General features: G+C 52.5%; 1 protein-coding gene across 6 annotated transcripts in view; it reads left to right on the forward strand.

Annotated features, from left to right (window-relative positions):
• The window catches only part of ESRRB (estrogen related receptor beta), a 194,972-nt gene that overhangs the window by 132,380 nt on the left and 47,382 nt on the right, over positions 1-15,210 (forward strand). For 5 of the 6 annotated variants that reach the window (XM_073895630.1, XM_073895628.1, XM_073895629.1 and 2 more), the window contains one exon: positions 6,730-7,139. In XM_073895630.1, the coding sequence (XP_073751731.1) occupies positions 6,730-7,139 (410 nt within the window). Of the gene's footprint in view, positions 1-5,159; positions 5,430-6,729; positions 7,140-15,210 lie in introns of those variants that run through there. The other variant, XM_025869584.2, reaches the window with a different exon arrangement.

The following is a 15,210-nucleotide window of genomic DNA, read 5'->3' on the forward strand; positions in this document are numbered from 1 at the left end:
ATCCCAGGACCGTGAGATCAGGGCCTGAGCCAAAGGCAGACGCCCAACGACTGAGCCACCCAGGCGGCCCTGCCTTCTTGGAAGTTTAGCTGTGCTACTTTCAGGTTCCTTGAGGGGCTGGTTCATGACAAATAAAGCCTTGCTGGAGGGTCTGAGGGCCTGTTATAATGAATAGCTCGGGTGGCCCCTGGTTAACAAATTAATTATGGAAATGTACATAAGAGTCTCTCAGATGTTCAGAAATCATTTTCTTCTGTATAGTGGATTCCCGTTTCAGGCTTATTTATGCTCTTAATTTGCCTAACCAACCACTTTCCCTCCTGATAAATGGCAAGTTCCTTATGGAATCATCCTCTGGTCTATATCTGGGGATGTGGTTGAGGGAAGAACTTTGCTAGGTTGAACCACAGGTGGCCTGAGGCTGAATTTTCTGGAAGGGGTTTCCTGGGAGAATGACAACAGCAACCAATGTCCACAGAGTGCCTGCTCGGCACCGGCTTGGGCTACACGTTTTGCCTCCAATCGTTTATGCTCACACAGAACAGCCCTGTGAAGAAGGTGCTGTGACTGAGCCCATTTTACAGATGAGCACTCTGAGGCGGAGAGAGAGTGACCTCAAAGTCATCAGCTAGTATGTGGCAGAACCGGCTCATCTGCTGTCAGAGTGCAGGCTTATAACCCTTAAGTGACAGAGCTGCTGTTCTTGCTCTTCCACGGGTGGCCTCAGCACAGAGCCAAGGGAGGGCTGGGAGGACAGCCCCTCTGGCATGCCACTGGATTGTTGTGTGTGGTGGGGTGGGCTCTATCCCACAGAGGCAAGCAGGGCAGGCCCGAGGCTAGCCAGGCCCGTCCAGACCCCTTCCCTCCGAGAGTTTCTGTTCCTCCAGAAGCTTCCCTCCAGCTGCCTGCCCACCAGCAGGCCATTGTGAGGGGGCCAGATCCCTGGGAGTCCGGCTTAAAAGATGACAGTTGTCTCTTGCCAGAACAATGGAATTTCTCCTCCTCTATAGGTCTGTGGCAAAATAACTCAAAAGTTTGGGTTTCATTCAGAATCTCCAAGCTTCTGTTGGTTTGTGTATGAGGAAAACCTTCAACCCACTTCGTTGTCCAGCAGAGCTCCACCCCTCCCCCCGAGGTGAGCTCAGGCACCCCTGGAGGCCAGGCCACTCTGGGGCACAGGGCTCCACACTGAGTGCTAAGAGGGCCAGGGGCAGAGAGCTGGCTGGGGCAGGAGGGAGGCCAGGCCTAAGCAGATGGTGGTGAAATTGAGGGCGTCTCTGGCTGTGCTTCTGTTACCCATGGATCACAGGGGCAGTGATGCCTCGAGGGCCTTCGACAACTGGCTGCTGCTCTTTCGAAGCCTGCTTAGTTGGGGCCTCTGTCCCCTCCCATAAAGTCAATAGTCATCGACCCGGTTGGGAACTGGGTCCCAGCCAACCACAGATGATGGACTTGATGTGACTCCTTCCTCCCCAGAGTGAAGTGTCAGCCACCTCCCCTCATCCTGAAGCTGCGCCCTCCCTGCACGCCATCTGGGTACCCACCCCGTGGCCACATCCTCCAGGGCCTCGGCATCCAGGCTCCACCTCTGACATCTTCCCTGACCCCATCTCCAATCCCCCAGCTTTCTCGCTCCTTCCTTTGCTCTACCTCAGCCTACACCCCCAGAAACCAACATGCTCCTGGCCCTTCCCCCCACCATTTCCTCCCACTTCTACCCTTTCTGCTATGACCCCCTCTGTCCGAGACCTGCACCGTTCATTGGCCCAACTCTCTGCTCCCGGACCCCCCTGTTCTCCTTCTTCCCTCTTCCATCTCTGTCAGTGATTCTCATCTGGGGGGGGCGGTGATTTTCCCAGCCCTGTCTGGAGGTTTGGGTTGTCCTCTCTGGGGCAGGGAGGGGGCTGCTACTGGCCTCTAATGGGTGGGGGCAGGGATGCTCCGAAACATCCTGCAGTGCACAGGATGGCCCCACAGTGAAAAACTACCCTCCCCCAAATGTTAGGAGGGCCGAGGTTGAGGAACCCAGATCTAAGCTGCTGGAGGAGACAGCGCTCCTCTGTGTTGCTGGCACTGCAGAATGAACTAAGGGGCCTGGTAAGCCTGTATGCCCCGATTTCTGCTCTCTCCTCCCTCCACAGCTTCTGTTGCAAGCTTCCTTCCTTTGCCTGGACTTCCTGCCCTCAGCCTTCACTCCCCGTGCCTCTGGCTTCATGGACTGAGTGGAAGGGCCGGGGAGGTGAGGGGTCTCAGCCCTCCCCCTGCCACCCACGCACCTCCCTCCCTCTCTCATTGCTTCAGCTCATTTCTCTTCCTGCATTCCAGATTCCCGTCAGCCCTCTGGCTGTGTCATTCCGTGCTACACAAAGGCCCCTCAGAGTCACACCCGGGTTGCTAAAGCAAAGCCACCGGAAAATGCAGACTCCTGGGCCCCACTTGCAGAGATGCAGGTTCAGGTTATGACGGAGGTGGGGTCAGGCCCAGGCTGCCACCTGTTCAACAAGCACCTCAGCAAACTCTGGTGAAGATTGGACTAGAATTTGGGAAAAGCTGACATTTTTTACCTTTTATATCTTCAGTCTTTCCACCTTGATTTGGTCTTTACCGTTAGCATTGAATGTAGTCACCATATAATTCATTTTCTACTTTGGGGAGAAAAGCAGGGGGGTGATGGGTAATTATACCTGTTCAGTAGGTAGGATCAGGATCACCCAGGGCACACTGCAAAGTGTGGATTCCATAATTTTTAAATGCCTTAAATTCCTTCCATCCTTCCTTTTTAAAATTTTATTTTTAAGTAACCTCTACACCTAGCATGGGGCTCGAACTTACAACCCCAAGATCAAGAGTTGCATGCTCTACCAACTGAGCCAGCCAGGGGCCCCAAATTTCTTCCATTCTTAACACACCCCCTCCTCATCAAAGAAACCAACAGTTACCGTCAATAACAACCAAACATTCCTTCTCTGCCTCCTTAATCCCCGAGTTCAAGTGGATGGTCCTGCCTGAAGGTGTACCAGGAGGAACCCCACCCTCATAGCCTTCTCTGCCCTTTGCAGCTGAACTTCTTCAAAGAACTGTCTCCTCCATCCCCACCATGCCTTGTCACTCCCCTGGTGAAGTCACCAGCCACCTGACTGCTCACTGCAGTGGACACTTGCCGCATCTGACTTCCCCTGACCTTGTAACCACCTGTCACCTGCCACCACTCCCTCCTCATTGCATTTCCAAGACATGCTCACTTTTTTTTCTTCAGCTTCTCTGGCCATTTCTCCTCTGCCCACTTCCTGGACTTCTTTCCCCGTCCTTCCTTTACGTTTTGCTTTAGAGTGAATGAATGATGTGCCAGAGGCCAGGACAGATGGAGACAGGGTTTTCCTGGAGGGTCTCTCTAGCAGCTTTTCGTCCCTTGCCTGGTACATCAAGGAGCAGGCAGCCCAGAGGGTCTCTGTGCCCCCAGGGAGTTCCCAACTCTCGCGCTACGGGTGAAGAAATGACAGCGAGGAAGGTCCAGGGCTTTGGAGGGCTGCAAGCTTGAGGCCTCCGCTGGAGGCAGCTCTTCCGGAGGCCTGGTATTACAGGAGGCAGAGCACGGCAGAACTAGGGGCTTGGGTCTGCAGTCAGATGGGACTGGTTTGGATCCCAGCTTCTCCTGTCTCTCATGACCTGGGACAAGCTTCAAGCTCCAGCTCTTCTCTTCTGTAAAGTGGGAATAATAATGTCTGGCAGACAGGTCGTGAGCATGAAACAAGATGGTACAAAAGAAGGTGTCCAACATGTGACTGCCTCTGATTGATGGCCGCTAACTAGTCTAGCCCAGCCTCCGGAGCAGAGGGGCAGACAGGCCCCTCCTGAGCTTGAAAAAACAGGCAGAAGAGTCTGGAAGGAACTCTCAAACACAGAAAAGAACCTGTGCCCCCTGGAGGAAGGTCTTCATTCAGTCTGCAGATACGAATGAATGAGCCAGTGAATGAATGCAGCAAGACCAGTGAGGCACGGCTGGGGAGCCCCTGTGAGCCTAGTAGACCCCCCGGCCCTTTCTGGTGTTCTGCACACACTTTCTGGTGCTCTGCACACTTGTGTTTGAGAACGAACTTCTTGAGATCATGGGCTGTGCTTGTTATAACCTGTCCCATTCTCTGGCCAGCACTTGGCACAGAGTAGGTGTCTGAAATAGGTGTTGACTCTCCCTAGAAAAGGCATTCGGGGGAAGGGGGGTGGTGGCAAAATAATGGTCATGGGAAAGAGAAGGCTGCAGGAATGAAATCCTCAGCAGCCCCGCCCCCAAACACACACAGCTGGGATTCAGGCAATAAATTAATGGCTGGGTTTCCATGCACTTCAGAGGCCAGGGTCAAGTTTGCTTCCTTCAGCCCTGGAGTCTCTGAAGATGAGATGATAAAAGGCCTACGTGAGGAGGCCAAGTGAGGTGAATGGCAGGCATCGTGACCTAGGGTTAGGCTACTGCTGACCTGATGATCCCATGGGTACCTGAAACCACAGATAAGGGGGGGGGGGACTGCTGTAGTTGCCAGAATCACTGCTTATGTCAGGTGTATCTCCTGAAATCTCAAGTTCTTTCCAGTCTGGTGGAGGTGTGGGGATGGACGGCTGGGGTCCGAGAGCTCTCTCCCCAGCAGGGCTTGTCACAGTGGGCCCGGGGTGTTCCTGCGACCTGCAGAGCCTAAAGCAATGAGCAGCAGGGGATTACAGATAGAAGGGCCCCTGGTTGGCTCTCTCTGTCCGCCCTGTGTAGGGATGCTGTGCGGAGGTCACCCAGAAGTGCACTTGTGCCTACTCAGGCAGATTTTCTGTCTGGATTATGCCCTGCCAGGCTGATGGCATTGCCTGTGAACATACCAGGGACCTGCTGGTGGATGGAGGGGAGGCAGGTGGCCATGTGAAACCCAGGAGGATGACAGGGCACCAGCCAGAGCTGTAAAAGGACCTATAGGAGACCCTCGACTTGGGCACCCTCTGCCGATGTAAGGGAAACATGGGCCTTGCAGGAGAGGGGTCTCAGAGGACTTGGGAACATTTGGTTTGGAACAGAAGACACTTGAGAGCCTCTATCTTCAAACACTACATTCCAGTAGATAAACTTGGGAGTAGGAGCCTGATATGTAATCTTTTATCTTTGCATCTGCAGATCCCAGGTTCTGATTAGAACTGCCTGTGGGGCAACGAGTTCCCTGTCTCTGGACGTGTTCAAATGTAGATGGATGGGACAACCCCTCGGGAGGTGGACTAACCATGAAATCATCGGTGGCACCAGGGATGGCAAAGGCCCCTCCCCATCATGAGATTGCATTTGGTGGGGTGGGGGTGGGCTTCGTGGAGACGACAAAGCAGCCTCTTCCCTGGGTGGTGACCAGTCCTTTCCTCCATGGACTGCTCAGGAAACGGGCTCCCTCTGAGCATTATTGGAGGTAGGACCGTGGCTGCTACCCAGTGGACCCTCCAGCACCGAGACCCTCCCTCCCAGCTGTAGCCATCTTTCCGCTAATGGGGCTGTACCACTGACCAGTCAGCTCTTTTCATTCTCCAGAAACTTCCTCTCTTTCCTTTCACCTGCTCTGTGGACATAAGCCCTGGGCTCCTCCGTACCTCCACACAGCCAGGCCAGGTCAGGGACCCGTGGACCCAGACCCAGCCTCCTGATTCCAGATCCTGGCTGGCCCCAGAGGTCTTCAGTGTGGGCCGCAGCTGGGTTTCCCTAGACGTCCGCCTTCATCACCCTGCTGGGCGCTTTTCTTGCCCCTTTGGAGAGAGGCTCCTCCCCTTGCCCTGGGACCCTACGGGAGAGTCACACCTTGCCTGCCTTCTCACCCACCTGGCATGGGAGGAGGGACTTTCATTTTGGGAAACATTTGACCCTTCACAGTGATCTGGTCATGTTGATAGTGCTCCCTTGACTCTGGGGGTGAGGCAGGGATGCCGAGAGCTTGAAATGTAGGGTTAAGAAGTTACCGGGGATGCACAGCGCTGGGGTTGGAAGGCCCCCTCATGCTGCCTCACGGAGACATAGTCTCTGGGGCCAGGTGGCACTGGGAAGCCAGCCTGCTGAAGGACTACGAAGGGACAGGAGGGAGGGGGCCTAGAGCCACTTTCCAAATGTGCCCTGGGCCAGAGGCAAACCCCAGGGGGCAGCCTTTTGTCACCAGCCCTGCCTCTTGCCCTGGCCAGGTACCTTGCTTGGCATGCTAGGCCCAGTCTCGGTAATGGTGGCCCATGGGGAAAGCTCCAAGCTTGGGCTTACCGGAAGCCCCAGTGGGGCTGGGTGAAATGGGTTATCAGGTCACTGCACTGAGGGTGTCCAGTCTGGGGCCCGGCACACCCAGACTTTCACTTGTAGCCACCATGTGCTCTTGTCGTGCAGGAAGGTTGGCCAACTATTTTGTCTGAATTCTGCCACCCTCCTGCCAGCAATGTGCAGAGAGCTGGGGTGCCTAATCTGAAGTTTCTTGATCAAACATCGTTTTTTCCTTTTTTTTCTTTGAGGACTCAGAAGGTTCTCGGGGGTAATGCCAGAAACTTGCTCTGGGCTGTGCGGCGTCCTGACCAGTTGACCTTCTGGGCCGGCATTTTATCGCACCAACGCCTTAGCATTGAGTCCCTCCCAGCCACCCCGCCCACTTGGTGCCCGGAGCCCAAAGCTAATTCCCGGGGCGGGTGTCACACCCACCGCACCCTCGGCGGAGCTGACCTGCCCACGCTCTGTGTCCGCAGGCTGCTGAACAGAATGTCCGCGGACGACCGGCACCTGGGCTCCAGCTGCGGCTCCTTCATCAAGACGGAGCCGTCCAGCCCATCCTCGGGCATCGACGCCCTCAGCCACCACAGCCCCAGCGGGTCGTCCGACGCCAGCGGTGGCTTCGGTCTGGCCCTGGGCGCCCACGCCAATGGTCTGGACTCGCCGCCCATGTTCGCGGGCGCCACGCTGGGGGGCACCCCGTGCCGCAAGAGCTACGAGGACTGTGCCGGCGGCCTCATGGAGGACTCGGCCATCAAGTGCGAGTACATGCTCAACGCCATCCCCAAGCGCCTGTGCCTCGTGTGCGGCGACATTGCCTCCGGCTACCACTACGGCGTGGCCTCCTGCGAGGCCTGCAAGGCCTTCTTCAAGAGGACCATCCAAGGTGCGTGCAGACAGGGCGGGGGTGGCGGGAAACCGGGCGATGCCCGCCAGCTGCCCGGTCAGGGCCAGGCACCGGGACGGCAGCAGTTCCTAGGGTTTCTCCTTCGGGATTCCGGGCGAGACTCTAAACTCCAGGACTGTCGTGGAAACAGCAGACACGCCCATGCAGTGCCCCAGAAAACCCCAAGAAAATCCATGGAAATGCCTCCCACACGTGTGCCCCTCGCTGATGGGGGGGCACTGTCAAGAGCGTGTCCCTAAAATTTGATTTGGGGGGAGAAACGTGTTCTTTGCCCTGCAGTTGCAGACGCCTTGCAATAGAAAGGGTTGTCCCTCATTGTGTTTTGATCGTTTTCTTTTTTGGGGGGGGGTGGGTGTGTGGAAGGGAGGAGCGAGAGGGAGAATCTCAAGCCGATTCCCCCACTGAGTGCAGAGCCCGCCGTGGGGCTCGATCTCATGATGATGCCTGAGATCACGACCTGAGCAGAAATCCAAGAGGCCGTCGCTTAACTGACGGAGACTCCCAGGCGCCCCTGTTTTGATCTTTTTTATACACAGATGTAACATGATTTTCTTAATTGGGAAAGAGGCCAACAGAGCAAGGGAAGCCCACTCACCCTGTCTGATCCCAGCGTGGCCTGTCTTCAAGGGCTTTTTACAGTGCATCTGCGTATCCACTGAATCCTGCTCCCATGGCCATGAGGGTGGCTGCCTCTCTGGGGGTACATGAGTGATTAGGCCTAGGAAGGTGCGCAGGAGCCCCGGTGGGTGCCCTCTGTAAAGTCACCCCAAGGGAAATGGGGGATAGTGGTGGGTCCACCTTCACAGAGCTGTTACCAAGTTCATGGCACAGGGGCCAGCCCAGAGGAGGAGCCTGGCGCTGGGTAGGCAAGACTCTTAATGCAGCAGGCCATGAGTAGAGCACTTGCGCCATTCATTCAGTTAAGTTTCTGTTGAGCACCTACTAAGCTCCAGCCCTTGTTCTAGGTGCTGTCGCTGGATAGACAAAAGCCCTCCTCGTGCACGTAACTGAGACGAGCTGATGCCATTTCCCTGGAACAGAATTCGTAACCAGACTGAACAAAACCCAGGGGGCACCTGTCCTGGCTCTAGCCCTGCCTGGCTGTCCTGAGGGTGTCCTCTCTCCCCCCCTTTCCCATTTCACTTTTGAAAGAGTCAGGTTGAGCTTTCCTGGGATGACTTGCAGTTTATTCATTCAACAAATATTTGTTTAAATTTCTTGTGACGATGTATTTATTAAATCAGTTGAGGGCCTTAGGATCGGCCCTCACGTTTCCAATTCTACCTATTAGTTGAGACGTTGCGGTGTAGTGACTATCCACCTGGGTCCCTGGGTCAGACCGCTCCATCGGTTACCTTATATAGCTGAATGCCCCTGGGCATGCTTCCTCAGTTTCTCCCTGGGCTTCTGTCCTCAGTAAGGTGAGATGCTGTCATTCCTTCCTCACATAGAACTGTTAAAAGAAGAGTAAGTGAATTAGTATGTAATAATGCACTTTGAATATTGCCTGGCACCTCGTAAGTGCTAAATAAATGCTTCCAAGTATTATTTTCACTTTGACGATACCTCCTGGGACATATTACTAAGCCAACAGACACATAATTTGTCTTACCGACCTGGCTTTTGTAATGACATATACTTAAGTAAAACAGTATAATTATTTTGACTTAGGATTTAAATTATTTTAGCTATTTTAGTTATAGTTAATATTTTTTAAATGAACCAGCCAGTAGAAAAGAGTAAAGCAGTAAAAAGTACATTTTCCTAAAACCCCAGACTCTGGTTCCTTGTACCTTCCCCAGAAGGAGCCATGATACACAGTGCTTTCAGCGAATACTTACTGAGTGTGTTCACATCAGGCACTATGCTAGCCTCCAGCACGGTGAATGAACACATCCCGGTCCCTGCCGGCTTCATACCCCTGAGTCTGGGAGGAGGCCCGGGAATCTCTGTATTTGAAAAGCACTGTGTGGTCATTCTAAGTCTTCTGCCTCTGCCAGGGTTGAAAACCTCTGGGCTCATAGCCAGTCAGTATCATTGGATATCTGACAAATAAACAGGAGATGTTTAAACCAAATTAAGTTATGGAGAAAGCAACGTTTTCTTCCCCCATCAGGAGGTGGTCTTGGTAAGGTTGCCATTATTTTAGATTCTTCGAGGCCAGTTTTTGAAAAATGGCTTTTTAGGGGACGGTCCCATTTTCTTCACTCCATATTGCTCTGAGCTAGAGGGGTTCTGGATCAAATTTTTTGAAAGTAGAGGCTGGTGTAGACTCAGCAGAGGCCTGGGTGCTGCAAATGTCATCAGCACGTCAAGAGCCCACGTGATGAAGGATTTGTAAATAGTCTTAATTATTTGTTCCACGAAGAGGATAATGATCTTTTCCTAGAACTCAGAGGACAAACAGCATTTAGTGCCATCAGGACTGAACTGCTCTTGCCTCTTTTGTCACAAGTCCTGGGTCTTGTTTAGCAGCAGGAAGAGGTTTCTATCTAGAACAGGGAAAAAGTACACTCTCTAAAGCTGATGGCTTGCTCTGGTGATTTTTATTAACTCTTTGGTTTTGGTCTAACATTGATTTTGACTTTGTTGTTTCTGGACCTGATGGCTGTAGAAAATTTGGAAGCGTAAAGGATAAAGAGGAGACCGTGACCTATTGAATGACCTCAGAGACAAGTGGGAACCGTGTGCATGCTCTGAGGTACGGGGTGGAAGCAGGAGAGAGAGACATGGCACCTGCTCTCAAGACGCTGGAGTCTTAAGGCTTGGAGCACATGAGGTTGTAGGCTTCGCCTTAGGCTCCAAACCAGTTTATGGTCCCCTAAGCACCTACCCAATTTAAGGAGGATATTCAAGCCATTTTTTTTTTTTTTTTAAGTCTGATCACTTGGGGCTGAGGGCCTTCCATCACAGAATGATGCATTCATGAATTTATGTGAATGCTTGGAAAGCTCTGAAACTCGTACTCGCTCATCTTTCACCTCCCTCCTCAGATCACTTCAGTCTCTCACTTCAGTGGTTATATGAATATGGGAAGAAGTTTATAGAGACAGGGATGTCATAGCGGCGCCTGGGTGGCTCAGTCGGTTAAGTGACTGCCTTCACTTCGGGGCATGATCCCAGGGTCCTGGGTTCGGGCACCATGTTGGGCTCCCTGCTCAGTGGGGAGCCTACTTCTCCCTCTCCCTCTGCCCCTCTCCCCTGCTTGTGCTCCCTCTCTCTCTCAAATAGATCTCTCTCAGATAGATAAATAAAATCTTAAAAAAAGCAAGGATGTCATGGTAGACTTAAGGAAAAAACAGATACCCATTTCTTTCTTTTGTTTCTTTCTCTTTCTTTCTTAGATTTTATTTTTAAGTAATCTTTACACCCCGGGTGGGGTTCGAACTCACAGCCCCAAGGTGAAGAGTGAAAATGTTCCACTGAGCCAGCCAGGCGCCCCCAACCATTTCTTTTCTATAAATACTTACGCTTGGCTGTGCTAGGTGCTTGGGGGGTTGCCGCTGGAGAGGTGGGCTAAGCACAGCCTCCAGGCTGAAGACTGCTTTTGTCAATCAAGCTGGATTAGGACACTGCCCCACCTATTCATTTACGTAGTCCAGCTTAGGCGCAGCAACAGCGGAATTGAGTAGTTTCCACAGAGACCTTCTGGCTACAAAACCCAGAACATTTACTGTCTGGCCATTTATAGAAACAGTTTGCACTCCTCTGCATGACAGACAGCACTGAACAAGGTAGGCGCAGTCCCTCTGCCCTCAGGGGGCTTAGAGTCAACCCGGAGTAGTGCCAGAGCGCATCACCTGCCCCTTTCTAGGCGAAAGTGCATTTGTTGTCGGTGCTAGAGGTGATGATGACACCCTGCACAGATGAACTTAGCCACAAAAGAGGCACCTTCCTGAAGGGACACCGTGGCTCCATGGCAAAGGAGATAACCCTCAATCTGACTGAATTTACTAGCATATCTAAAGAAAAAAATGTGTGCATCAAAGAGGATTGATCAGCCCCAGAGGCATAGAAAAAAAAAGGGCAGACTTTGGCCAAGGCACCACTCCTAGGAACCGGGAGTCAGCCTGGGGACAGACTGATGTCATTAAACGTTCCGTTGATGTGATTAACATCTTTCTGATCATGATCTAGTTCCCCTGTAGGTCTCTGCTTGGAGTGAACTTGCTGGTTAGGCACACCAGTTTCTCTTTGTACTTGAATGCGCGTCCCTGGGCTTACACATCAGGTTTCGGACTTCGGGCGATAGGAGTTTGACCCTGAGAGATGGAGCCCCTTTCTGGACCACGCTACTGACTTCACAGTAGTGAAAACCTCTGTAATGGGTATCAGAGTAATGAGGTGGCCTTTGGGGGAGCCACCTGGGGGACTTTTCCAGGCTGGATCCCCAAACCTTGACCATCATTATGCCTCCTGTCCCGCCAAGAAACTAGAAGATAGACGATGCCACCGGACCTGTCCACTCTCCCCCTGCATCTGTGGTGCCTTCTGTCACTGATCTGTACATGGTTGCCCGCCAGTGGCTGGGAGAGATCTCCCACCCCGGGCTCTGCTCTTCCCAGGCTTTGAGTCCTACCGCCTCCCCACTTCCTAGAGACTCTCCTACCCACTGTCTCCTCTCTTTTATCTTCTCACTTTCTGGTCTCCTTCCTTCCATCTGCATTTAAATACCTCTAGTATCTCCAGTCTAAAATGAAGAAAACAAAACCGCATCCACATCCCCTCGCCCTGCATCTTCTAGCCCCCCCTTACCTTCCTTGTCTCAGGTCTTGCCCCACCGTGTGGGCCCAGGATGTCCTGCCCCGTGGTCCAGTTGCCTCTGGAATCCGGATGAGTCCCATTTCCAGAGCTCATATATCAGCCTCCCTGCCCCACTCCAATGCCTTTGACACCTCAGGAACAGCTCCACTTGGGTGTCCCGGAAGCACCCCAAATGCAACAATTCCTAAACAGAAGCTGTGTCTCTGCAGTCAAATGGTTCTCCTTATGCTCCAGTCGTCGCTCCCCCGGTGTGCAGGCCGGAAGTGGGTCTTATCCTGCCCCCAGTCCCAAACCAACATCCCAGCAGCCACGTTTTGTGTGCAGTCTCCTTCCTTTGTGTCCTTTGCCCTGATGCTTCTCTCCATTTGCCCTGGTCTATTCCAGGCAGCCACTGACCACTGACCACAGTAGCTTTTAGTCTGGTCTCCCGGCTGCCAGGCTCAGCCCTTCCCAGTCTGCTTTCTTTAGTGCTGCTAGGGAGACCATTCTGAACACATCTGAACATGGCACTCTTCTGTCTTGCCTGTGGGTAAATGGAAGCTCCAGAATGTGACTGAGGATGTCCTCTGGGATTGCCCCATGCTGACCTGGTAGCCTCATCCCCTGCCAATCTCCCTACAGGCTGTGGGCTGGCCTGACTGCTCTATTTTCCAGTTCCCGGAACTGCTTGCATGCCATCAATTATTCTTCCCTTTATTCTGCCTCCCCCAACCTCTAGCTCCTACTTTTGTCTATTAGGTCTCCAGTTAGCTGGCATTTCCTCCCGGAAGTCTTCTCCCACTTCCTTCTCTCTGAATTGGCCTAGGGGGCACCCTTCCCGGATGCTCCTGTAAACCTTCTGCACCCCCCGCCCTCCATCTACAACACTTAGAACACAGCATGGGTTTTGCCAGGACTTGACTGTTTCCCTAGGAAGATTGTAAGCTTCTAAGGAATAGGGTTGCATCTACTTTGATTTTTGCTGAACCCCACATCCTCCAACAGGGCCTGGTGCCTAGGAAGTTTTCAGTGTGTCTCCTTAGAAGGTAATGCCCACAGTGATCCCGCCTTTTTTCCCAGTGAGGACGAACCAAACAAGTCTGGCCAATTTGCATACGTGAACTTGGCAGGGATCTAGATAAACGGTTTGTCAAATGTCTACTTAAAACAATGTGTTAATTTTAGTTATACTTGTATGTTTCAAATCACATTATGTAAAACACTTATGTTTTTTTGAAAAACTTTTCCTTCTCACATTTTGTGAAGCAAGGTTTATCAAACCTCTCACATGGACCTTTGACTAAAGCACCTTTGCCTTTTCTAGGGGCCACTTCTTGAGTCATTTAACACAGTTTTTCAGAGCACACTGTCTTTTCTTCCATCTTACTTGAAATTTTATGAGTAGATACGTGCTACTGTTCCTAAAAATTTCACTTTGAGCTCTAAGTCCGGTTCCCAGACCATTAGGACAGCTCTTTTTTTGTGTCGGTTTACAATCCTGATTGCCACGATGTATTAGGTGCTCTAACGGCTTTTGGCACTCAGCATTTGTAATTGTGAGGTCTTATTCCCGGGAATAACCACATTTACGTGACATTTCTTTACCCCCTTGTTACTGATTCAGTGGGATGACTAGCACTGATTGAGGTCTCCTTGGGGCCGTGGGGCTTCCGTCATCATGGTCGGTCAAAATAAAGTGATGGCCGTAGCACCTCTGTTAGATGTCACAAAGGCTCGGATATTAAGCAATTTCTTTTCGAGAGGACAATGTTTGTGGGGCGGACACGCCTGCCTTACATTGAGCTTAGGCAAAGGACATGGAAGAATCCTGGGGCCAGCCCTCCAGACAGAGGAAACAGTGATGTGTCTCAGGACAGAAAGAGGGCCAGGGTGGCTGGTGGGAGGGAAGGAGATGGGGCTGGGGAAGGCCCTGGAGGGCGAGGGGCATGGGGAGTGCTGCACTTGAACTCTCTTCTAGATGGAGTGGAAGCTGTTGATGAGTAAATGAACACATTGCTGTGGGAAGGGTAAAGCCACCCTGTACCCCTTCCTATGTCCCCAGGGCATGTGGCCAACTTAGCAGGTCACCCGGAGGCCCTTGGAGCAGCTCCTGGGTCTGTGACTTAAGATGAGGAGAGCAAGTAAGAAAGCTCTGGCAGGCACTGCTTCTGTTCACTGGGGGCCCAGATGCAGGCTTGGAAGGAAACTCTCCCAGGAAGGGGGCAGGGAGATGATTGATGGTTATCCTGCCTTGGACCGCCTCCAGGCCTTTTGTCCTGGAGAATGAGACTGGGAAACCCAGGGGACACGAGACAAGGGGGCTGCAGAGACAGAGCCAGCAGTGAGTGGGAGTCAGGAGTGGGTTGCCGTCCCAGCCCTGCCCCTGACCAGCCGGCTGACCTTGGGCAGGGGACTGGGTCCTCTGGTCTCAGTTTCCTCATCTGTACACACAGAGTCCATTAAGCCTGCAGATGGTGTGTGGTCTGCAGGGCACTGGGGCAATGAGAGGGAAAGCAAACCACAGTTCCTCTTTTTAGAGACACAGCCAGGGTGCAAGTCAGGTGAGACAGCCCAGTCAGGGCAGGGACGGCGTCTGGAAGGCCACGCGAGCAGCAGTGAAAGGTGAACATGCCTGGTAGAAAGACGGCAGGAGTGGGGCCCAGGGAGGCTTAGGGAGGCAGGGCTCAGTGGCAGAGGACAGACGGGGAAAGGCTTAGAATCCCAACTCGGCAATTCCTTTCTTGGTCAACTTGGTCAAGTTACTTAGTTTCTCTGGGCCTTCATTTCCCTGTCAAGGAAACGGGACTAAAGGGGCTGATAAAAGAGTTTCTGCCGCTGGAACGTTCTTGCAGACTGCAGAAATCTAATGAGACCTGCGTGTCAAGTTTTCGGCTTAGTGCCTGGTATATGATAACCCGTAAAGACGTTTTGTTTTGAGGAAGCCATTGAAGGGATTTTTGAGCAGGGGATTAATCCAATCTCCGTTTAGCAAGGTAATTCTGGCAAGATAATTCAGGGGAGATGGCCTGGAAGTGGGAGAGTCTAGGGGCAGGCAGTCTGGTCAGGAGGCGGTTTTCATAGTCCAGGGGAGAGATCCGGGTAACCGTCCAGCTGGAGGCCTCCCAGCCAGCAGGGGCAGGAGGGTTAAAGGGAGAGGTTAGGCCGGAGAAACTTCTGGAAGTGGATTCAGTATAAAAAGAACAGTGGCTGTGGGGTGGCTGGGTGATGGACATTGGGGAGGGTATGTGCTATGATGAGTGCTGTGAATTGTGTAAGACTGATGAATCACAGACCTGTACCTCTGAAA

The sequence above is a fragment of the Callorhinus ursinus genome, unplaced genomic scaffold (genome assembly GCF_003265705.2).
Source record: "Callorhinus ursinus isolate GAN/ISIS: 27379988/994484 unplaced genomic scaffold, GSC_fseal_2.0 scaffold8, whole genome shotgun sequence".
Taxonomy (NCBI): Eukaryota; Metazoa; Chordata; class Mammalia; order Carnivora; family Otariidae; genus Callorhinus; species Callorhinus ursinus.